At 42.2% G+C, this 25,406-nt stretch overlaps 2 protein-coding genes across 2 annotated transcripts in view; one reads left to right on the forward strand and one right to left on the reverse strand.

Moving 5' to 3' along the window:
* LOC106598933 (guanine nucleotide-binding protein G(I)/G(S)/G(O) subunit gamma-12) overlaps window positions 1-13,242 on the forward strand; it is a 43,678-nt gene extending 30,436 nt beyond the window's left edge. The window contains exons 2-4 of the mRNA XM_014189960.3: window positions 9,149-9,175; window positions 9,290-9,398; window positions 10,514-13,242. Coding sequence (XP_014045435.1) covers window positions 9,306-9,398; window positions 10,514-10,639 — 219 coding nt within the window. The 5' untranslated portion in view covers window positions 9,149-9,175; window positions 9,290-9,305 and the 3' untranslated portion in view covers window positions 10,640-13,242. The remainder of the gene's footprint in view (window positions 1-9,148; window positions 9,176-9,289; window positions 9,399-10,513) is intronic.
* Window positions 13,243-18,616: 5,374 nt separating this feature from the next.
* On the reverse strand, window positions 18,617-20,706 carry LOC106598934 (growth arrest and DNA damage-inducible protein GADD45 alpha). The gene is made up of 4 exons (XM_014189962.3): window positions 20,456-20,706; window positions 19,647-19,748; window positions 19,150-19,366; window positions 18,617-18,758 (listed from the first exon to the last, which is right to left on the reverse strand). Exons 1-4 carry the CDS (start codon window positions 20,503-20,505, stop codon window positions 18,645-18,647), a joined length of 483 nt encoding a protein of 160 aa, XP_014045437.1. The 5' UTR covers window positions 20,506-20,706; the 3' UTR covers window positions 18,617-18,644.
* Between the last annotated feature and the right edge of the window lie 4,700 nt (window positions 20,707-25,406).

The following is a 25,406-nucleotide window of genomic DNA, read 5'->3' on the forward strand; positions in this document are numbered from 1 at the left end:
AACTTTTAAGAAGGCACACCAATTAATTTAAATGCATTCCAGGTGCATGCAACTCATGAAGCTGGTTGCGAGAATGCCAAGAGTGTGCAACGCTGTCATCAAGGCAAAGAGTGGCTATTTGGAGAATCTCAAATATAAAACATATTTTGATTTGTTTAACACTTTTTTGGTAACTACATGATTCCGTATGTGTTATTTCATAGTTTTGATTATTCTACAATGTAGAAAATAGTAAAAATAAAGGAAAACCCTTGAATGAGCAGGTGTTCTAAAACTTTTGACCGGTAGTGTATATATATATATATATATATACACACTACAGTGCATTTGGAAAGTATTCAGTCCACTTGACTTTTTCCACATTTCCATTCATCAATCTACATTTACATTTACATTTACATTTACGTCATTTAGCAGACGCTCTTATCCAGAGCGACTTACAAATCTACACACAATACCCCATAATGACAAAGCAAAAACAGGTTTTTGACATTTTTGCTAGTTTATTAAAAATAAAAAACGGAAATATCACATTTACGTAAGTATTCAGACCCTTTACTCAGTACTTTGTTGAAGCACCTTTGGCAATGATTACAGCCTCGAGTCTTCTTGGGTATGATGCTACAAGCTTGGCACACCTGTATTTGGGGAGTTTCTCCCATTCTTCTCTGCAGATCCTCTGAAGCTCTGTCAGGTTGGATGGGGAGTGTCGGTGCACAGATATTTTCAGGTCTCTCCAGGAATGTTAGATCAGTTTCGAGTCTGGGCTCTGGCTGGGCCACTCAAGAACATTCAGAGACTTGTCCCGAAGCTACTCCTGCATTGTCTTGGCTGTGTGCTTAGGGTCATTGTCCTGTTGGAAGGTGAACCTTCGCCCCAGTCTGAGGCCCTGAGCGCTCTGGAGCAGGTTCACCGTAGGGATGGTGCCAGGTTTCCTCCAGACGTGACGCTTGGCATTCAGGCAAAAGCGTTCAATCTTGGTTTCATCAGACCAGATAATCTTGTTCCTCATGCTCTGAGAGTCCTTTAGTGGCCTTTTGGCAAACTCCAAGCGGGCTGTCGTTGCTTTTACTGAGGAGTGGCTTCTGTCTGGCCACTCTACCATAATGGCCTGATTGGTGGAGTGCTTCAGAGATGGTTGTGCTTCTGGAAGGTTCTCCCATCTCTACAGAGGAACTCCTGAGCTCTGTCAGAGTGACCATCGGGTTCTTGGTCACCTCCCTGACCAAGGCCCTTCTCCCCCGATTGCTCAGTTTGGCCTGGTGGCCAGCTCTAGGAAGAGTCTTGGTGGTTCCAAACTTCTTCCATTTAAGAATGATGGAAGCCACTGTGTTCTTGTCGACCTTCAATGCTGCAGAAATGTGTTGGTGCCCTTCCCCAGATCTGTGCCTCGACACAATCATGTCTCGGAGCTCTAAGGAGAATTCCTTCGACCTCATGGCTTGGTTTCTTGGTTTTTGCTCTGACATGCACTGTCAACTGTGGGACTTTATATAGAGAGGTGTGTGCCTTTCCAAATCATGTCCAATCACTTGAATTTACCACAGGTGGACTCCAATAAAGTTGTGGAAACATCTCAAGGATGATCAATGGAAACAGGATGCACCTGAGCTCAATTTCGAGTGTCATATCAAAGGGTCCGAAAACTTATGTAAATAAGTTATTTCTGTTGTTTATTTATTATAAATTAGCAAAAAATATATATATATGTTTTAACTTCGTCATTATGGGGTATTGTGTGTAGATTGATGAGGGAAAAAATAATTGTATCAATTTTAGAATAAGGCTGTAACATAACAAAATGTTGAAAAGGTGAAGGGGTCTGAATACTTTCTGAATGCACTGTGCATATATATATATAATACTGTGGAATTACTCGTACACCTTTTCTTGGAAATGCCCTATTCATTTCTAGTCTTTTGTTGGCTCAATACCGGGTTATTAAGACAAGTCTCGTAGAGCAAAACGGAGAACACCATCATGTTCGTGAAAATCTTGTCTTTCCATACTAGTGTGTAGGTCAAACGGTTCTGACACTACGACACCTCCTGGTCTGACAAACACAGCTGTAGCTTAGCCACCTTCCACCGCAGATGCGGAAAGATGACATCGGCAGATGCTGTGGATTGAGATATAGCCCATGCAAAAAAAAACATATCTCTAACTGAAACAGACGGATTTTGATGGGGGCATTAAGCGGATAATATATTTTTTATTTTTACTTAACGATTAATTAGCATTCAACTCTCCAGTCTGACACCAATGCCGACACCAGACTGGGTGGGGTGACCCTAGCTAAGTTATCTTTGTAACCATGCCCTCTTCTTTGAGTGGTTTGCTTTTATCACTCTCCTCTTACCCCAGAACTGAAGTGACATATCTCTCACCCCTGTAGCTTTCTCCCGTGAAGTCAATTACCTACTACTGGAACAGCTCAGATAAGCACCATGGTTTATAAAGTTACTGAAAACTCACACACTGAGTTGTCTCTATGATGTCATGTTTGTAGTTTCAACATCCACTGACTACTGTTTGAGTTGTCTAAACTGTCTGATTATCCTAGGTTACAAAATATATTTGACAGAAAGACTGGACCAATGCAGTCCCTACCAATGTGCATGACAGCAGTTGCTTGCCAATCTATCTAGAACCCTAAATGGTTATTCGGCTGTCCCCATCGGAGAACCCTTTAAAGAACTGTTTTTGTTTCTAGGTAGAACTATTTTGGGCTCATATAGAACTCTTACCACAGAGGGTTCTACATGGAACCTAAAATGGTTCTTTCTACCAAGGTTATTTTTTTAACCTTTTTTTTAACTAGGCAACTCAGTTAAGAACAAATTCTTATTTTCAATGACGGCCTAGGAACAGTGGGTTGTTCAGGGGCAGAACGACTGCGTTGTTGAGGGGCAGAATGACAGCTTTGTACCTTGTCGACTTGGGGATTCGAACTTGCAACCTTTCGGTTACTAGTCCAACGCTCTAATCACTAGGCTACCCTGCCGCCCCACGGATGGGGGACAACCGAAGAACCCTTTTGGAACCATTTTTTTCTAAGAGTGTAAAGGCTGAACAAGTCTGAGCAGCTTTTCTGGTGGGATTGGAATGATGTCATCCTCTCTAGTTCTTCAGTGCCTCAATGTTTCTCACACATTAGCAAACACAAGCTACCACCATCAGCAGCTTCTATGTTTCTCTCTCACCGACTCATAAAGTTATCCTACTTTACTCAGCAAAACCAATGGCATCTTTGTTATGGGGGTTCGATTTACTGGATAACCAAGTGAACACAACCGAGTGTTTACTGTAAACAGGAAGTCACCAGCAGGGCTGATATTCAATTAGCCACAATATGGGTCTTGTAGTAGAAAATTGTTTGATTTTATTCACAGACTCAGATGGAAAGTGCTGATACTGGCAAAAGAGCACGGCTCCAGCAGTGTGAACAGCTACTTTTAGCTTTCACCCTGCAGACAAGTAACTCCTGCAGTGGCCTGACTATATCACATTAATTAACACAGACCCTATTCATAGAAAACTCTATTATTTCTAGTGACTCACAAAGGGCTCTCCAGCATTGTGCTTTGAATGTCATGTTAATTAATAGTGTGTGGGTGAGTGTGTGTAAGGTACAATACAGTAGTGGGCCTGCTCTATTCAATACTGTTGGTGGTCCTGTTGAGGTTGACATGTGAGGGCTGGAGAGTGGTGGCGAGGGGCGATGGGGTGGGCTATGTTATGGGGTGGTCTCTCTCTTTGATCCTAGGTGGTAGAACTACTGTATGGTGGCTGTGTGGCCCCACGCCTTGGGTTTACTGCAGGGGGATGGGGGTGCCCTCCCAAAGTCAATTCGGATGGTGTTGGTGATGGTTGGCATCAGATCAGAGGGCTTGCTAGCCTGACTCACTTGGTTTGGGCTGTTTAAAAAATCACTAATGTTGAGCGGGTCAGAAAACTCCCTTTCACTTCAGACTGGTTGAACTGGTCTTTCGAACCATAGCCACAGAAAGGTTTCTATGGTTCGGGGGCGACAGTTAATACAGGCCTACCATCAGTGTACTCTCTTCCTTCTGCTAGAAACAGCAGAACACATTAGCTCCTCAGGCCTACCTTTCCTTCTTTCCAAGAAGAATAAATAAATATCCGGTTGCTGTTTACTGCTCCCAGGAGGGATCTTTACTTTAGTCCGTGATACCCTAACAACGTTCTCTATCACGTTGATTGTAAAGTTCAGCTTGATTTATTTTGATTGTGGCACATCATCATGGTGCGAAGCTGGAATATTACGCACATCTTTACTCTTTATGAAGTTAAGAGAGAATCAAGGAAGCTGGAGGAATGTATTCTTTACGAGGAAGAGCTAGTGATGTATTACCATAAGATGTAAAAAGGGCTTTATAAATACATTTGATTGATTGATTGATTGATTTGATTGACAAATCAGTTTTCTGATTTACACATTGTCTTTTATTCATTCTATTGTTATGGTTCACTTGGAAAGTTATCATGTTTCTGTTCTGTCTGAGGATGATGTTACGTCCTTTTTTTCCTCAGGTCATTGACTGTTCAGCTCTGTTAGTTTGACTCCTTGTGTTAGTTTAACACCAGGAACTGACCCACCAAAGGCTGACATGGTGGCAAATGGGTGGGGCTTTTCTCAGAACCCTTGGCTAGAAGTGTCTCTGGAAGAGTTTTTTTAAACATATTTGCATTGGGGGTTTTTGGTTTCAGGTTGATTTGGCTTGACTGGAATGCAGGGTAGGCAGAGATTGCACTTGTGACACAGAATTTTCCTCTGGTCACATTGTACCGAGGAAGCTAAATCAAGAAAGTCTTTGAAAGTATCTGACTTATGTATTTGACCCAGGTCGAAACGAAAGTCTTTGAAAGTATCTGACATATGTATTTTACCCAGGTCTAAATGCAGCAACAAAGCTTTCCAGCTCCATCATTGTCCAGCTATGCTTTGCTCTGGAACGTTGTGCTTTAATCAGTCATCCCAAAGCAAAGGCCAGGAAATGAGAGTCTTCCCTCCTTCCTGGACACAAAGAGAAATACAGTGGACTCCTGTCGTAGCATCAAAGACTTTAGAAGGAATCTGTGTTGGGCACAGGGGTCAAACAAAATTACCCATTCACTCTAATGGAGGAGCAGGATCATTTGAATCCTAGCTCTGGTCCTGTACACACTGCACACTTCTCTAATGGAGGAGCAGGATCATTTGAATCCTAGCTCTGGTCCTGTACACACTGCACACTTCTCTAATGGAGGAGCAGGATCATTTGAATCCTAGCTCTGGTCCTGTGCATAATGCACACTTCTCTAATGGAGGAGCAGGATCATTTGAATCCTAGCTCTGGTCCTGTACACACTGCACACTTCTCTAATGGAGGAGCAGGATCATTTGAATCCTAGCTCTGGTCCTGTACATACTGCACACTTCTCTAATGGAGGAGCAGGATCATTTGAATCCTAGCTCTGGTCCTGTACACACTGCACACTTCTCTAATGGAGGAGCAGGATCATTTGAATCCTAGCTCTGGTCCTGTGCATACTGCACACTTCTCTAATGGAGGAGCAGGATCATTTGAATCCTAGCTCTGGTCCTGTACACACTGCACACTTCTCTAATGGAGGAGCAGGATCATTTGAATCCTAGCTCTGGTCCTGTGCATAATGCACACTTCTCTAATGGAGGAGCAGGATCATTTGAATCCTAGCTCTGGTCCTGTACATACTGCACACTTCTCTAATGGAGGAGCAGGATCATTTGAATCCTAGCTCTGGTCCTGTGCACACTGCACACTTCTGTATTTTGATCATTAAGTTGTGTGTAATTACATTCATATTCTTTACTGATATTACACAATATTTCTTACATTTCACTCTGCTTTAATTCCTCTGCAGTGTGCATGAACATAGGACTTTTAACACTGGCTGCTGATCGGCTTACTTGAAGATTTAATAAGGCCTACCTTATTGTGGGCCTCGTTGTTGCACATGTGGTGTTTCTGTTTATTACACAATATGTTCTGAGAAAAAGTGCTCAAAGCTTCCTGTCTCTTGTCTCTTGCAGTAAAAAATGAAGTGTGTATATGTGTGTGAGAGGAAGGGAGAGGGGGGAGAGGGAGTGAAAAAGACACCGAAACCAGAGATCCCAGGAAGCAGAGGAGAGGATGTGTCCAGGCAGGTTCCCATTATCCCTGTAAATGATTACCAGGAAGTGGAATTAGAGCTCAGAGGGAATGACTCCTCTAACTGACTGTGAACTTTACCCCACTTTACCCCACTTTACTCTACTCTCAGGACTCTACTCTCAGGACTCTACTCTCAGGACTCTACTCTCAGGACTCTATTCTCAGGACTCTACTCTCCGCTCTACGTTGGTGCAGTTAAACTATATTTGCGTATTTTTTTACCTTTTCGGCTGGGGATTCAAATCAGAGACCTTTCGGTTACTGGCCCAACACTTTTAACCGCTAGGCTACCTGCCATCCTCTCTTATATACAGCCTGATTTTGTAGAAGTTGCTCTAGGCATGGATGTGCGTGTATGTGTGTCTTAACTGTGTTTAATACTGACTCAAGTATCTCAATAAGGTGCAACTAACTGCAGTCCGCAATTTGGGGTGTTCCTACGTGTGGGCATTCCTGCAGAATGCCCCCCCTCCCCCCTTCAAGCATCCCATTAGTGCCTTCATGAACCCCCCCAGCATTCCATTGGTTTCTACATGAACCCCCCCCCCGAGCACCCCATTGGTTCCTGTATGAATGCTTTCCCCCCCCCCCCCCACCTGATGTATACCAGAGTCCTCCTAAGGACTAGCTGGCTAAGCACAGAGTGTCCTTCGCTCCCGCCTGCTGAACACCTGCCCCTGCCGTTGTTAACAGAATTTCGGGAAAACAGTGCCCTTCTATGAGGTTCTTCTGTGAGGCATCCAAGGTTATTGTGGTGCATTAACGCCACATACTGTACTGGAGCGCCCCGGCCTCCCGCCTGTCCGAACTTAAACATTTACCAATAGAAATATAAAGAGGGGTTCCTGCAGATACAGGAATGCCCCGAATTGCGCAATTGCACCGTTCTCGAGCATCTTGTGACTTTGTGCATGATGAGGAAAACCTTCTGATGTCACTTAAGGGGAAAGGTCTGTGTGTGAATGGAGGAAGTGTGTGAACTTCCTCCGTTACTACATGAATCATGTACTAACCAAAAAAGTTTTAACAAATCAAAATATATTTAAGATTTTAGACTCTTCAAAGTAGCCACCCTTTGCCTTGATGACAGCTTTGCACACTCTTGGCATTTTCTCAACCAGCTTCACCTGGAATGCTTTTCCAACAGTCTTGAAGGAGTTCCCACATATGCTGAGCAATTGTTGGCTGCTTTTCCTTCACTCTGCGGTCCAACTCATCCCAAACCATCTCAATTGGACAATGACCCAACACTCCATCACTCTCCTTCTTGGTCAAATAGCCCTTACACAGCCTGGAGGTGTGTTGGGTCATTGTCCTGTTGAAAAACAAATGATAGTCCCACTAAGCGCAAAGCTGATGGGATGGCGTATTGCTGCAGAATGCTGTGGTAGCCATGCTGGTTAAGTGTGCCTTGAATTCTAAATAAATCACAGACAGTGTCACCAGCAAAGCACCCCCACACCATCACACCTCCTACTCCATGCCTCACGGTGGGAACCACACATGCGGAGAGCATCCGTTCACCTACTCTGTGTCTCACAAAGACACAGCGGTTGGAACCAAAAAATTTGGACTCATCAGACCAAAGGACAGATTTCCACCAGTCTAATGCTCGTGTTTCTTGGTCCAAGCAAGTCTCTTCTTCTTACTGGTGTCCTTTAGTAGTGGTTTCTTTGCAGCAATTCGACCATGAAGGCCTGATTCACGCAGTCTCCTCTGAACAGTTGATGTTGAGATGGGTCTGTTACTTGAACTCTGTGAAGCATTTATTTGGGCTGCCTGTGGCGGTCCTCATGAGAGCCAGGTTCAACATAGTGCTTGATGGTTTTTGCGACTGCATTTAAAGAAACTTTCAAAGTTCTTGAAATGTTGACTGACCTTCATGTCTTAAAGTAATGATGGACTGTCATTTTTCTTTGCCTATTTGAGCTGTTCTTGCCATAATATGGACTTTGTCTTTTACCAAATAGCGCAATCTTCTGTATACCACCCCTACCTTGTCACTGTCACGCCCTGGCCATAGAGAGGGTTTTTGTTCTCTATTTTGGTTAGGCCAGTGTGTGACTAGGGTGGGCATTCTATGTCCTTTTTTCTATGTTTTGGTATTTCTTTGGGTATGGTTCTCAATCAGGGACAGCTGTCTATCGTTGTCTCTGATTGGGAACCATACTTAGGTAGCATTTTCCCACAGGGTTGGTGTGGGTAGTTGTTTTCTGTTTGGTGTGTTCACCTGACAGAGCTGTTGCGTTTTGTTCCACTTTGTTTTTTGTTTCAGTGTTCAGTTATAATAAACATCATGAACACGTACCACGCTGCACTTTGGTCTACTCCTTCTTCCACAGACGAATGTTACAGTCACAACACAATTGATTTGCTCAAATGCATTAAGGAAAGAAATTTCACAAATGAACTTTTCACAAGACACACCTGTTAATTGAAATGCATTCCAGGTGACTACCTCATGAAGCTGGTTGAGAGAAAAAAAACTTGAATGAGTAGGTGTCCAAACAATTACTGGTACTGTATATAAAAATATATATATTACCCTTGTTGCAAATCGCTACCAGCTGCACTGCCTCTTAAAGTATACATGCCTCCAATAAAACATATGGTTATATCAAGCAAAAACACAATGGAGAACTGATTGAATCACACTTTCTTGACACAACAGCAACGTTCCATTATTTGTTTACTGTACATTCCCTTCGCAGACATATGAATGGTTTGTTATGACATACTGCGCCATGATTTGTCAAGAGGCTTGCAAAGTGGCCTAACTGCTTCTCATGCGTCAAAGATGGGTTGGTCTTTACTGTCAGATGGCAGGATGTATGTCTGGGGAAAGATTGAGGGGGGGAATGTTCTGTCCCAATACCTGTTCTAAAGTGAGTGGTCATGCTTTTAATGCAATGATTGCCGGTTGTTTAAAAAAAACGTTTTTTTTCTTTCAGATTTCATAAGATTAGATATTTGACGAGGTAAGTGCTGTCAAATTATCTATAAAAAGGCTATCTATATTTTTGCCATATCTGTTGTGTTTCATGACATATTCTATAATATTAGCTTTTCTCTTGTGCACTTCCTCCATACAGTGGTGTGGAGGCCAAGATGTCATCGAAGATGCCAAGCTCTAACAACGTAACTCAGGCCAGAAGGACAGTACAACAGCTAAAGATAGAGGCCAGTATTGAGAGGATAAAGGTACGGCATGCTGAAAATAGAAAGGAGTGCTGAGTAACAAAGTAGATTTTACTGGTCCTTACCTAAATGTCTCCCTAAATGCACATCATCTTGCTACTACGGATAGCCCAATGATCTGTTGTTAGTGTGTGTCTGTGTACAGTATACATGTGTATGGATGCTTGTGAGTGTGCGTTAGGCTTGGGCGGTATCCAGATTGTCATACCTTCATACCGACCTTGTGCCATACCGGAATATTCGGTAATACTGGCACTGAATACAAGGGCTGCTTTTTCCTCTGTAATCCGAAGGTTAGCAATGCTAACAAGTACATGTAAAATCACATAAAGAATGCTAACTAAATGCTAACAAGCGGTGCAAACATTTTCTACGGTCTCTGACCGAAAGTATTTGCACGACAGACATCCCAGCTCATAAAGTTATACAAGTAACAAACAAATGCAACCACAGTTTGCTGCATGCAGAAAACAAATATTAGACAGGAAGGCTCTTGATCCAGGAGGGATATCTCAGCTGTTACCAAACAAAGCTTGATTTTGGAAGAAGCTAACCACTTGCTAGATATAGATAGCTAACTAGCTACTAAATTAGCAAACCAAATGCACAACTGCAGAGCATTTAGAACATTTTAGACAGTTAACTTATTAATTATAAGATATCTAACTGGCAAACATTTAGTTGTGAATTCCATACTATAACGAGATCACCTGATGCGTGCTGCACAGCAATGAGTGACTCACAAGGCTCTGGTCTCTCATTGTTGTGTGCTTGTATACAAACACCACTTGACCGGTAGTAAGCTTCATAATGAAAAATTATTTGATAGGTGAAATGAAGAACACAATCTTCTTTATCTCCTAGCGTATTGCACAAGTTGACTGCGGGTATTTACTTAAAAAGTAGCGACAAATATACAAATTTAGTAAAAAAAAAAAGTACTAATAAATAGTTTCAACGGTATTGAAAAACCATCCTATGGCTATTTCCAAATACCTCGCTACATGGTATATATGGTATACAGCCCATCCTAGTGTGCATACCGTACATGTATGTGTGTGAGCATAGAGACTCCTCTTGCCCACACACTCATGCACACTCTCTTATATCACCTGTAGGTATCCAAGGCCTCAGCGGACCTCATGCACTACTGTGGCGAACATGCCAAGTACGACCCTCTGCTCATGGGCATCCCTGCCTCAGAGAACCCCTTCAAGGACAAAAAGCCTTGCGCTATATTGTAATGACCCCTTTATGTATCTGTTGGCTTTTTAATGTTCCTGTATATCTTTTTTTTTCTACTCATCCACCCATCATGCCTTAAAGCCTATAACCTTACCCTTTAATGAAAATGTTGTATTTTATCACTCACGTGGAACATACTTACAGACATAACATACAGTGCATTGATACAGTACATCGTTCAAATATACCTTGGGACACTGACTGTTAATGTGTGTCTGATTTAGCTCAGTGGATTTTGTTTCCGACCATCCCTTTAACAAGTCTGTTTTAATCGTATCTTCTGTCATTTGTATTATAATGACCTAATTTAATATATTTCAGGCTTTGGAGTCATGGTTGGGACATGTGGCTGTATTTTCTTCTTCCCATTGACTCATCATTGACCCGTGCCGCGTTCACGTGCTAGTCGGAACTAGGAATCTCAGACATGTTTGACTTGCTAACTGGTTGAACAGGACATGTGTATAACTACAACCAGTTAGCAAGTCAAACATGTCAGAGTAACCTAGTTCCGACTAGAATATGAACGCAGCTTCATGCTGTTTATTAATAACTTCCTGGTTCAACAGGATGGCATCTGGACTGTCAGTGAGCAATGGAGGAAGTAGACCCAGGGACAAATATTTTCTAAAATAGACATCATCAGAGCCCTCAGCCTTCTATTAATGTAAAGAGCATAAGTTTTTGATTAGTGCTAAGGATATTTTAACTCAATGCCAATTGTCGGATGGGAAACTGCAGTGTACAGCTAAGACAGGTCATTCACAACCTCAGTATACAGCACTCCACCCAGCCATTTAAACCAGGTGTTACATAACAGAACACTGTGAGCCAAGTCGCCTTAACATATTTACGATAGTGATCATGTAATCAATGTATAGGTTGGTATTTTAAAGAGGGGGTTCAGGTACAAGTATTCTGTTGGGAGAGACCATAGGAGGTGCACCAGCTTGGCACATGGGTTGTTATTAATGGTGTAGTAAATTATTTTCACTCCAACTATGTGCACTATACCATGTATTTGAGCAGGCTGGTGGGGAAAAACTAATTCTGATTGGCTGGGCCTGGCACCCCAGTGGGTCGGCCTGACTTCGAAGTGGGTGGGCCTATGCCGTCCCAGGCCCACACATGGCCTCGCCCTTGCCCAGTCATATGAAATCCATAGAATAGGGCTTAATGAATTTATTCATATTGACTGATGTACTTGTATGAACTGTAACTCAACAAAATCTTAGAAATTGTTGCATGTTGCGTTTATAATTTTGTTCATTATAGTATATGATATGTTACGTTTGGTATGGTTACATAAGATAGAAAGTTAGTTAAGGCAAAAACAAAAGGAGGTTGGTTGGTTGGTTGGGATGGGTGTATAATGCGAATGCAACACAAAGGTTGCATGCTTGAATCTCGTCACGGACAAATCTAGCATTTTAGCAACTTGGCAACTACTTACTACTTTTTTGCTATTTTACAACTACTTAGCATGTTAGCTAGCCCTTCCCCTAACCCTTTTAGCTAACCCTTCCCCTAACCCAATCCTTAACCCTTTTAGCCCAACTCCTAACCTTAACCCTAACCTTAACCCCTAACCCCTAGAGCTAACGTTAGCCAGCTAGCTAATGTTAGCCACCTAACCAACGTTAGCCACAACAAATTGGAATTCGTAAGATATCATACAAAGCTGATGATGGACATCCACAAATGAACACATATCATACGAAACGTAACATATCATACTAAATGGAGTGTCTCAATTTACAAACAGATTTATACGAAATGCTCTGAGACCACGTTGATTTGAGGCTGACCCCAATGGCCTGTGATAGTACTAAGTATCCTATTTGGGGGGGCAGGACCAAGTTTGGGAAACCCTGTCCTATTGAACAGTAAAAAAATAGAATGTCCTGTATGCCCTGTCGGTTAGCTGTTGGGAGCATGTCTCGATAAAACGAACCAGCTGTATCGATGTGGTTAGCACAGATAGGCTGGAAAGTATAATTATGTTTGCATACACAAAGCCTTACAAGTGTTTGCATTGTGGTGTGAAGATTTTTTTTATTTATTCATTAAATGAAATGGATCTTTCTATGCTGATTTCCTGTGATTTCTAACTGAATCGTGCCATCGTCTTGTCACTAGCAGAAGAGAAAAGAAAATGTCTGATTGTATACACCTGGTGCTACTGTTTGTAATGTTTTTGTTAGCCTCCCTCCAAAAGGTACTTCATTCATCATAAAGGTCTTGAAATCAGAGACAGGGAGACCCAGTAATCCATGATGAATTCTTGAGCAATGACAATTGTATCTCGACTACTTTTCTCTCTGACAGTGTATCTCTCTAATATGCTAGATCAGGTTACTGTTACTTTGTGACATCACCAGACAATTCTGATTCAACCAGCATACCAGCAATGGCCTTTATATACCTTTGTGAGACTCTTACGTGACCTTTCCCTGACCCTCTGTGAAGACAGTGTGAACCTGGTGGATTAAAGACATCTGTATGTGGTTTTGTTCATTATAACAAGTAATGGAGCCTTTGTTTCTCTCTCTGCTGCAGTACAGTCTTTCCTGTTGTTATTAAACATGGATTTATAATTGCACCTTGTCTCCTCTGCTTCTTTGAAGTCTTTCTTTTTGTTACTTTCTCACTTTAAGATGCCAGTCTTTTTTCATTGTTAGTCTGATGGTGGATAGTATGGTCCGGTGTGGTTCAGTTGGTAGATCATGGCGCTAGCAAAGCCAGGGTTGTGGTTTGAGGGACCACTGCGAAAAAGCACGAAAAATGTATACACTGTATAAGAGCGTCTACTAAATGACAAAAATGTAATTATACTACCACGTGCAAGAATCCATTGTGCCCATTATGTTAAGACAATCTAACAATGAATTGAAACATATTATTAAAATGCAACATTCAATATCACTCATATCTGAAGGGAATAATTAACAAATACAGATCTTAATTTGAGGCAGTTTGCTACAGCAGGAAAATAATCCTGCAGTTACAGGTTATGTGGATTATAATTAATGGACATTTTTGTAGCGGTTGATACATTTTTGGTAAGGGAAAATCAAGTCTCAAATTTCAAAGTGGAAATTACTAGCTAAAATACACTACAAGTTTTGCATTGGAGGAAAGTTCTCCAGCAACAAGATCCTACATCTGTACAAAGGGGATGCAGACCAAGCTCAACAGTTTGGTTCAACTCCAGCCATGTGGCCTAAAGAAAGCTACTGTGAGTTATCTGTAGCCTAGCCTTGTTTCCTCTCATTACGTGGGGTCCAGCGAACATGTGTTTATACCTCACCATGGTGAGACTAGAATAGGCCTCGGCCCACGGCCGTCTGGGCCAATGAACTGGAGAGAGCTAAAAATAGAAGGTGCTGAAACCCTGGTTTCCACTTATCGAGAGAGGAGGCGCTATTTTGAGGATTTGTCAGTCTCAAGCTTGTTCCCCTTTATTTTCTGACCTTGTCTTCAGGCAGCTGGTGGGTAAAAAAAAAATCAGTATGAGGAAAATGTTGGATAGTAACCAAAGAGACATCTTGTAACGAGTACGCTGAGAGTCGGGAAGCAAGTTCAGGGAGGGAGTGTTTAAATAAATAAATGAAACAATAAACAGGTAATAGAAACAACGCACCGACATGAAAACAGAGTCAATGACACCTGAGGAAAGAACCAAGGGGAGTGACAGATATAGGGAAGATAATCAAGGAGGTGATGGATCCAGGTGAGTGTCATGAGGTGCGCGAGACGATGGTGACAGGTGTGCAGGATAATCAGCAGCCTGATGACCTAGAGGCCGGAGAGGGAGTATACATGACACATCTTAGCTATTGTTCTCTCTTGCACATGGTTCATCTCTGCAGCTGGGAAAGCCACAGTATGTACAGTCTTACTGTGGATGCCATTAGGCGCCGTGTCCTGCAGAAGCCTGGCTGCCCAGTGTATTGATATCGGTGCAAAGCAGGCGTATTGGACGTGAAGCACACAGTGTAATCCTGGTAAGCACAATGTCATTGTGTTCCAGGGCGAGCCTGGTGGGCACATTGCTAAGGCCTGGCAGGCCCACTGACCGCGTGCCTCCCTTGGTGAAAGCCTGGCAGTCACATTGTCAGTGTGTTGGAATGTGCTGATGTGGGGGAGACAGGGAGGGAGGGGGGCAGCGTTGAACCCATCCCAGCACAGTCCTCTGCACTGTTGGCGGTCCCACCCCCGCACAGTCCCTCGGTTAGGCCGAGCCACTCATTCACCCCCATTCAGCAGTGCAGTGGACCATGCCAAACCATGACATCTGATCAACTGTCTGCTACCCCGAGTGTTCCCTCAGGATGTTGTTACACTGTTGTTACACAATTTATTCAGCAATTGTATTTGACTTGTTATTTTCTGTAGTTATATACACTGTTATTCTACAGTATTTATTGTATTATTAGTGTAATCTGTTGAGTGTAACATGTTGAGTGTAATCTGTTGAGTGTAACATGTTGAGTGTAACATGTTGAGTGTAATCTGTTGAGTGTAACATGTTGAGTGTAACATGTTGAGTGTAATCTGGCCTTCGCTTCATAATCGTCGCCAAACACATTGGCTCCAGGTCATCTACAAGACCCTGCTAGGTAAAGTCCCCCCTTATCTCCGCTCACTGGTCACCATAGCAGCACCCACCTGTAGCACGCGCTCCAGCAGGTATATCTCTCTGGTCACCCCTAAAGCCAACTCCTCCTTTGGTCGTCTCTCCTTCCAGTTCTCTGCTGCCAATGACTGGAACGAACTACAAAAATCTCTGAAACTGGAAACACTTATCTCCCTCACTAGCTTTAAGCACCAGCTGTCAGAGCAGCTCACAGATCACTGCACCTGTACATAGCCCATCTATAATTTAGCCCAAACTACTACCTCTTCCCCTACTGTATTTATTTATTTTATTTATTTTGCTCCTTTGCACCATATTATTTATATTTTATCTCTGAACTTTCTTCAAACTACAAATCTACCATTCCAGTGTTTTTCTTGCTATACTTTATTTATTTTGCCACCATGGCATTTTTTTGCCTTTACCTCCCTTATCTCACATCATTTGCTCACATTGTATATAGTCTTATTTTTTTCTTTTTTTTTCTTCTACTGCATCATTGATTGTATGTTGTTTTACTCCATGTGTAACTCTGTGTTTTTGTATGTTGTCGAACTGCTTTGCTTTATCTTGGCCAGGTCGCAATTGTAAATGAGAACTTGTTCTCAACTTGCCTACCTGGTTAAATAAAGGTGAAATAAAAAAAAATAAAAAAAAATCTGTTGAGTGTAATCTGTTGAGTGTAACATGTTGAGTGTAATCTGTTGAGTGTAATCTGTTGAGTGTAACATGTTGAGTGTAATCTGTTGAGTGTAACATGTTGAGTGTAATCTGTTGAGTGTAATCTGTTGAGTGTAATCTGTTGAGTGTAACATGTTGAGTGTAATCTGTTGAGTGTAACATGTTGAGTGTAATCTGTTGAGTGTAACATGTTGAGTGTAATCTGTTGAGTGTAACATGTTGAGTGTAATCTGTTGAGTGTAACATGTTGAGTGTAATCTGTTGAGTGTAATCTGTTGAGTGTAATCTGTTGAGTGTAACATGTTGAGTGTAACATGTTGAGTGTAACGTGTTGAGTGTAATCTGTTGAGTGTAATCTGTTGAGTGTAACATGTTGAGTGTAACATGTTGAGTGTAATCTGTTGAGTGTAATCTGTTGAGTGTAATCTGTTGAGTGACCTGTATTACATTGAGTGAAAAATATGATTCAGATTATTTTGATGACCTGAGTATTTATTGTCCTATACAACCTTCTAAAACCCCCTATACAACTTTTGCGTATGTCGATGGTAATAACCGGAATACTCAGGGATACCCAAGGAGCCGGTTGGGTAGTTACTAAGGGCTGGACTCCTCCAGTACCAACATAAACCTTACATCACACATCCCCTACTTTTATCTAACCTTTCCCCCCAACACCACCAACACAATACCACATGACATCAGTGTCACACCCTCAACTGGTCGTCACACACCTTAGTTACGACATGGTAACCTTTAACACAGTGCTGTTGGGAGGGTCTACCCAGTCCTGCGTTATTAATATGTAATATACATTATTATTGATGAAAATATCATAGAATCCATGTAAATTATTTGCAGTCAGAGTAAGAAAATATGAAAAACGATTTAAAAAACACAAATAAAAATATTAGCAATATTGGAGTTGTTAATCATTAAACACATTCTAGAAGATTCTTAAAGCCATCTACAATGAGCTGAGAGCAATAGCTCATTCTCCTCATGTCGGATGGTCACTCAGAAACGTTGTTTTCCTGTGCAAAGGTGACAAGCTCTTGTGATCATGACTAACCAGGGGAAAGCCTGCCTTGCATCAGTTCTGACATCATCCACACCCAGCGCCAGTGTCACCTGTGAGCATGTAGAGGAAGGAATGGGGAGAGCGGGTTATACAACCTACACGCACGGCAGTGTCTACCTTACACAACTCTCCAAGGGCGTAAAGTCATGCGCTCTCTACAGCACCTTCCGTGCGAAACGCTAATAAACAGCAATCGGCTCAAACAGCCTCCTCGCAAGCAGCATGTGTTTGATAACTTGGGGCATAGTTTACGCTATAACCTCACTCAGCAGAGGTTTTGTAATATGTTTGTTATTTGACGCAATTGATATGTACTATGTTCCCCCTGGATATGCTCTATTAGTTAAAGCAGTGAAGTGTTTCTGTTTCCATTCTACCTTTATTCACCTGAGCACTCACTATTGTCTTGTTCAGTAGATAGTTCTGCATGCAAGTGAACAATCAAAGCATGTGTGTACTACGCAGAAACCTGGATTGTCAAATGTGCACGTGAGCACTGTGTGTGCACTTTGCACACGTGCAGTACTTTTCCTAGCGAGGCAGCAGGTAGGTGTGAGGCATTCAAAGAGGTATGCAGGAAGGGCTCTCAGCTTAACCGTGAGCTGAATTCAGGACGGTGAAAAAGGGAAGGCATATGGATGAATGAGCACGATCATGCTGACAAAGCGTGGTGGGTCTATTGTCACCTGGCACGAGGATGTCACTGAGTGCATCGAGCCCAGTGTGACCTCAATGATCGCATGTGATTCCCTATACAAGTGTTGTGGGGTCAAAGTTCAACTAGCTTTGTTACATTTCCAGAAATGTTTAAAAAATGAATGAGAAGGACCATCGAGTTCTGGCTCCAAAAATATGTTTTATTGACCACAATAATACATTTGTGCTTTTGCAGAGAATTTCATATAGATAATGGTAAAAAATTGCTAATATAAATACATTTAAATATCATAAGAAATAACTTAACTGTAAAAAAAGAACTTTTCACTTGAGTAAAAAACAGTTGGCATTGGAAACACTGACTGAATGCATAGTATCTTGAATATTCATTAGATATTTAGCCCTTCCCTTTTTAAATAATTACAAAACAAAAGTAATGACAACATCAACAGTGTGAATAAAAAATGAAATTGCAAAAGTCCAGTGTTTCTACAAGTGCTCTGTTTCTGCAGAGAGACGACATGGTCCTCTTAACAACAGTGCCTATTTTTGTTGCTATCCCTCTTTAAAGTCCCCACAAGGTGAAGTGCTCTGCCATACATGATTTTATCCATCTGTACAGTGTGTCCATCTTCTGTTAAAAAGCAAAGACGTCGGTTTCGGTCTCGTGACCGAACATAAAATGTGCCTCATCTCGCCTCGACTGCCATAGCCGAGAGTTTAACTCCACCAGCCCAGTGGAAATCCATCCTCTTTTGTATCTCATCTAGATGGCTGGGTCTGATCTTTTTTTCTTCTCAAAATGCCTTATTTTGTGGTCGTTTATCTTCTTTTTCCTCCATCAGGAATTTCCCCAGGGTAGTGTGTCCATCAGGGATTACACTTCTCCTGTTCAGAGAGAGTACTTTGCAGGCCTTGCTGTTGGGGGGGGGGGGGGGGGGTCCCTTCAGCGCTCTGGGAGGTTAATGATGGGCACCCACTGGTCCATGCAACGGCTCTCCCTGCAGAAGCGGTTCACTTTGCTCAGGGCTGGGTCTTTCCAGGACGAGGAGTGTGGGCTCTGCAAAGACAAGAGAAAAAGAGAGAATGAGTCAATAGTGGCACAAGGATCCAAATGCCTGGTTTTATGACCTGTAGGCCTAACATGACAATGGAATAGATAGAAACCTGGGGGTTTCAAGACTATGAGAAATTAAGTTATTTGCCTAAATGAAAATCCCACAAGTGGCAAGTCTAGATGTCAAGACTGAGTGGTGTGCTACAGGACTCAAGGAGTGAGTAATTACTGGGTGTGGGCATGTTCTGACAAGTTCCGAGCATGAGTGTCTCAAGTGCATCAGTAAAATAAAATAAACGTTGGAGACATTTTTAGCACCCTGGTCTGTTTGAAAGTCACTTTGAAGTCTACATGTAACATATTTTAGTGTATATTAGTGGAAATGGTTACTTACTGTGACCAGGACACAGTGCAGGTCCATGGGCTCTCCCCCTTGTTTCCCTCCCCCTCCAAGGATCTCTGCCAGACGCCGGGTGTTGTTCACTCGCAGGATGTTGATGTCATTCTCACAGCAGAATGCCTGGATCAGGGTGAAGTGGATCTGAAGGGCCACGTCCTTTACATCCTCGTCATCCGTAGCCAGGATGCACAGAACCACATTATCTGGATCTCTGTTGAAGAAAGTAACAGACCTTTGGTTAGTAACGCAGTAATAGTGCATGAATTATTATATATTTTTTTAACTAGACAAGTCTGTTAAGAACAAATTCTTATTTACAATGACGGCCTAGCGGGGAACAGTGGGTTAACTGCCTTGTTCAGTTACTGGCCCAATGCTCTAACCACTAGACAACCTGCCGCCAAATTGCAGACATTCTAAAACAGGCATGCATAGACAAAAACTACATCATTGCAACTTTAATTGATTTGAATGAAGCGAAGCCTACTTACACATTCAATGATTTAGCTGCTTCATAGACCCCTACTGTTATGCATCCTTGGGGTAATGCTGATGAGAGAACCTCTTCCAAGGCTTTTGTCACTGTATCCATCCTACAACAGCGAAAGGAACGAATTGTTAGAACTAACATCAAATTCACATCAACTTTCACATATTCATGGCCAAAGCTCAACTTCTTGAAAAGGAGGCCATGCCAGGGCTAATATATCAGCCTGGTAAATTACAGCCAAAAGCAGGCGCCGGCTTTGGTATACTAGCATTAGCTAGCTAGCTACTGTAGGTAGCTACTTACCTTGTGCTAGTTGCGAGTAAAATGACTGATTTGCAAGTTGAAACTCTGAAATCGCGTTTGATTTTCGGTGCATGTCACTCCATAATTGACTTAATATTATTGTATTATGAGTACATTGATAGTCAAATACACTGAAGCTTTTAGTTAATGTCAAAAGTGTGCTTCCCTAAAATGACCTGACACCGGCATTACAGTAGGCTAAACTGCAGTGTTTCGTGAGCTAAACAGAAAAGCTGGCGTTAGCTAGTTACATATTCGGATACTGCATAAAGCTCAACCAAGCCAAGCTACTGTTACCTAGCTAGTTAACAAAGTAAACCATATCAACGTTTAGGTAAAGTTAACTGTAGTTCAATATCTGAATAAAATTACATAGAAGTTTTGCGCATTATTTTTCGTAAATTGAATTCATGCATGGCTTGATGGCCAAGTTAAGTGACAGTCACTCACTCACAAATTGTGCTGACAACATTGGCAAATGCGAAAGCGTTTAAAAGTATAGTTTACCTTTCTGTAGAATATTCCCCACTTAGTTCCTCAAATGTCATCTTGCACATAAAATCCAAATAGAAACAATTATATTGCTTGCTGATATATCACTTTTTGTGCTAGCGACTTTTTGACACCATACTCCGTTTATCGTTCGCTGTTGAAAATGAAGTAACTCGTCTGCTGTACAGCCAGATATTATTGGCAATCATTTCGGGTCATGTCAAACATTTGCATACTTAAGATCATTGGCCACATGCTAATTTACCAAGACCGTTCTGAATAGGGAATGGCTGTAAAATGAGTAGCAACCACCGGTAGCAACCGTAATGAGATAATCTGATTGGAAGACGATTTTAGAGAGGCGTGGTCTGCCTCCAGCTGTTACATGAACTGTACCTGAGATGGTGTAAGCATGTTATGAAGCCAGTCAAAATGTGAAGGGTTATTTAGTTATTCAAGATACACGAAAGAAGTCTTGAAAAAGTTAGCTTGATTGCAAATGCTTTATTGCATTCCTATCTGTCAGTGTTTATTTGTGCATTTGGAAACAGAACACAAGACAGCATGTAGCAGCCTAATTGTGCTATATCTGGTCTGTGAACATTTGCTTCAGTAACCTACAGATGATATGCCCACATACACAAACACGTATAGTAAGTATTATCCAAAGGCTGTGAAGAACATGACACACGATGAAAAGTAAGGAGTAGTATCAAGAGGCTACTCTGTATGCTAAACATCATAGGAGGACGTGTGTCAAGAAGTCAAGTTCATCAACCAGAAGAAACAAATATTTTAGCAATTGTATTATAGAAAATTGAAATGGTCTACATCTGAGGATATGTTGACCCGTATTTTGCTAGGAAAATTTTGCAAACTCACCTGTCATGAGAAGGAGCCGGGTGTGAAGATATAGCAACGAGATGCAACCCGTTTCTGATTGGACAGTCGGCAGAGCTTGCGGAACAGCGACATCTGGAGGAGAGAGTATACTACTAAATATTTGCGCGAGACGGGTGAGAATCGTGTGAGGTATATGCTACTAATACAATGCATGCAATCTATTATGCCAATTGTATCTGTTTCAAACCCCGCTCTTTTGCTTCTATATAGTCATTTTTACACATTTGTATTTTTGTCATCGGAATTTGACAGCCTATTTGATGTCAATGCATACCTGGGTGAATGAGTTCAGGTGGTATCAAATTTCATTTCATTGCCCCCAAGGAAGCTCAGAGGGCTGAACAGTACTTGAGACCAGGTGAGTTAAACATTTCATGGTTATTTATGGGACTGTAGTATCACCTGGTGTACAAAGTAATATAATGAAAACAGGGCTGCCAAATTTTGAAAAAATCTTGGAGGGAGACTTGTTATGTTTTAAAGCAAATGTATAGCAATTTTAGGTATTTTGACATGGCTTCAAAATTCAACAACTTACCATTAGATTTTGGGTGGTTTGACACTTTATTCAAACAGTAGTGAAATGAGATATGGAAAATGAGAGAAACAGTGGGAAGATTGGAAGCAGGGATTGAGCCCTGTTCTCAGGTGGAAAGTTGTATGCAGCACATGCAGGGGAGTGTTACCACGACACCAAGGCTCTGCACAGGACATTTTAATGTTAATGGTTGATGGCAGTGGGTAATCAAATCATAGATTGCAGTCTGCTTGTTCATAGACTGCTTTCAAGGTAATGACACAAACATTTTGTATTTTGGGTGAACTCTCTCTTTAAAATAGGGCTGAAAGAAAATCCTGCTTGTTCTCCAGGAAGGTTGACCACCGCTGAACTATGTTTCCCAGGTGATGGGTGTTTGAAAATGTTCTTGTTGTTATAACAATTCATTTTTCATAACCACCGGACCTTCAAGAAAAATAGAATGAAATCAGTATTCAGGTGGTTTATGTCTACTAGTTGAAGATCCATGACATCATCTTACGCTACATAGACAAAATATGATGTGTTTATAAGCTGTGAGTCCCCCTACCATCTCTGCCTAGCATGTACACAATACTAAAATGTCAACAATTATATTTCATTCCTGGAGCATTTAATATCCAATGCTTATTTGTATGACTTATTCAAAACTGTCCATGAATGGCTACAAAAATACATAACGTCAAATAATTCCTTTTCGGACACGGGTAAGCATATCAGATTTCAAATATGGGGATTACACTGGCAAAATTGGGAAGAAGTGGAATAATACAATAAGTGTGTGGAATATCAGTAGTGTTGTTCCTGACGAGCACCCTAATCAACCTATATTTTAGTCCATTGTTACAAATAAGAATTGTTCCACTGATCAGACTAAATCAAGTAAATAGATTATAAAATAACCTGTGGACAAGATGACATAAATCTGCCTGTACACCCTAAACAAATTATTTTTATATTAATTGTCCCCCATTTAGATTGAAATTTACACTTTTGGGTTCACCATCTGTTTGACAAAATTATTGTCATAGTTACAAATCAGGTCACCCTACCTAACTTCCTTGCTAAAACATAATGTAGGTCTTTCTGCCTGCTGCTTTTGCGTTGTCACAGCCTAAATGACAATCAACAAACGAGGGGTATAATGCTAAATGTTGATTAAATCGACTTCAAAAGGCTGCATTCTGCAATAGGGACAGGAGTAACAGCAACCTCATTTTGTTGACAACATTGTACATAAAACAGCACTACGGTGCTGCTCTTCTTACATGCTGACCACACCGCTCGCGTTGCGTGCAAAATAAATGTACACATAGATTTTATTCAATAATTTCATCTAAACTGCCAGCGCGCGTCAACGAGAGTCTGCGTAGCCAGGCGCTAAAATAGAACTTGATTCTATTTTTGACTCTTGATGCACTGCAAGTCCCGCCTCACCCGTCTCCTCATTGGTTTTTAGGAGCATGTACCCACACGGGTGATTGAAAGATGAACTGAGGTCCACACTCCAGTCAGTGGTGGTAATGCACCTTAAAGTTGGTTGCCCACTGACATACCAAGTCCACAGAAGACTACTACCTTTTTTTAACTAGGCAAATCAGTTAAGAACACATTGTTTTTTTACAACAACAGCCTACTGGTAAACAGTGGTTTAACTGCCTTGTTCAGGGGCAGAATGACAGAGTTTTACTTTGTCTGCTCAGGGATTTGATCCAGCAACCTTTCAGTTACTGGCCCAACACTCTAACCACTAGGCTGCTGCTGCCTCTGCTGCTGTTGGCTCTGCTGCTGCTGGCTCTGCTGCTGCTGGCTCTGCTGCTGCTGGCTCTGCTGCTGCTGGCTCGCTCTGCTGCTAAAGGAGAAATAAAATAGGGTTCCCCTTTTATCTGTGGATTAAATGTCAGAGTAGAGAACACACGATTTTGTGTGACTCAAAATGGGTGAAAATTCTACAAAGATCCAGAAAAAACGGACCTTGTGCATTTCAGGTAAAATAACAACCCAATGTTTGTATCTCAGGACAAATTAACTAGCAAAGTGTCCATGAATGTTTCATGTGTTTCTACCTGTCCCCAAATGAATATAGTTTGTTCAGAGTTCGTTTTGATATTTCAACCTGCTGTCTTGGATCGCCTGGTGTGGATGTACAAAATCAACATGCGCGCAATGGCGCAAGAGGACGCAGGCGCGTGCCCGGTCTAGACAGCAGGTTACAGTTATATCAACTCAAGAGAACGTTGTGTGTGTATATATATATACTGCTCAAAAAAATAAAGGGAACACTTAAACAACACATCCTAGATCTGAATGAAAGAAATAATCTTATTAAATACTTTTTTCTTTACATAGTTGAATGTGCTGACAACAAAATCACACAAAAAGAATCAATGGAAATCCAATTTATCAACCCATGGAGGTCTGGATTTGGAGTCACACTCAAAATTAAAGTGGAAAACCACACTACAGGCTGATCCAACTTTGATGTAATGTCCTTAAAACAAGTCAAAATGAGGCTCAGTAGTGTGTGTGGCCTCCACGTGCCTGTATGACCTCCCTACAACGCCTGGGCATGCTCCTGATGAGGTGGCGGATGGTCTCCTGAGGGATCTCCTCCCAGACCTGGACTAAAGCATCCGCCAACTCCTGGACAGTCTGTGGTGCAACGTGGCGTTGGTGGATGGAGCAAGACATGATGTCCCAGATGTGCTCAATTGGATTCAGGTCTGGGGAACGGGCGGGCCAGTCCATAGCATCAATGCCTTCCTCTTGCAGGAACTGCTGACACACTCCAGCCACATGAGGTCTAGCATTGTCTTGCATTAGGAGGAACCCAGGGCCAACTGCACCAGCATATGGTCTCATAAGGGGTCTGAGGATCTCATCTCGGTACCTAATGGCAGTCAGGCTACCTCTGGCGAGCACATGGAGGGCTGTGCGGCCCCCCAAAGAAATGCCACCCCACACCATGACTGACCCACCGCCAAACCGGTCATGCTGGAGGATGTTGCAGACAGCAGAACGTTCTCCACGGCGTCTCCAGACTCTGTCACGTCTGTCACATGTGCTCAGTGTGAACCTGCTTTCATCTGTGAAGAGCACAGGGCGCCAGTGGCGAATTTGCCAATCTTGGTGTTCTCTGGCAAATGCCAAACGTCCTGCACGGTGTTGGGCTGTAAGCACAACCCCCACCTGTGGACGTCGGGCCCTCATACCACCCTCATGGAGTCTGTTTCTGACCGTTTGAGCAGACACATGCACATATGTGGCCTGCTGGAGGTCATTTTGCAGGGCTCTGGCAGTGCTCCTCCTGCTCCTCCTTGCACAAAGGCGGAGGTAGCGGTCCTGCTGCTGGGTTGTTGCCCTCCTACGGCCTCCTCCACGTCTCCTGATGTACTGGCCTGTCTCCTGGTAGCGCCTCCATGCTCTGGACACTACGCTGACAGACACAGCAAACCTTCTTGCCACAGCTCGCATTGATGTGCCATCCTGGATGAGCTGCACTACCTGAGCCACTTGTGTGGGTTG

The sequence above is a fragment of the Salmo salar genome, chromosome 03 (assembly GCF_965601325.2).
Source record: "Salmo salar chromosome 03, fSalSal1, whole genome shotgun sequence".
In the NCBI taxonomy this organism is placed as follows: domain Eukaryota; kingdom Metazoa; phylum Chordata; class Actinopteri; order Salmoniformes; family Salmonidae; genus Salmo; species Salmo salar.

What these genes read in the sequence shown, in the direction of transcription:
- LOC106598934 (XM_014189962.3), bottom strand. Translation starts at nt 20,505, where the DNA reads ATGTGCAAGATGACATTTGAGGAACTAAGTGGGGAATATTCTACAGAA. An exon ending in GCAGCTAAATCATTGAATGT is followed by an intron (nt 19,367 to 19,646) that starts GTAAGTAGGCTT and finishes TTTCTTCAACAG; the next exon opens with AGATCCAGATAATGTGGTTC. An exon ending in TGCACTGTGTCCTGGTCACA is followed by an intron (nt 18,759 to 19,149) that starts GTAAGTAACCAT and finishes TTGTCTTTGCAG; the next exon opens with AGCCCACACTCCTCGTCCTG.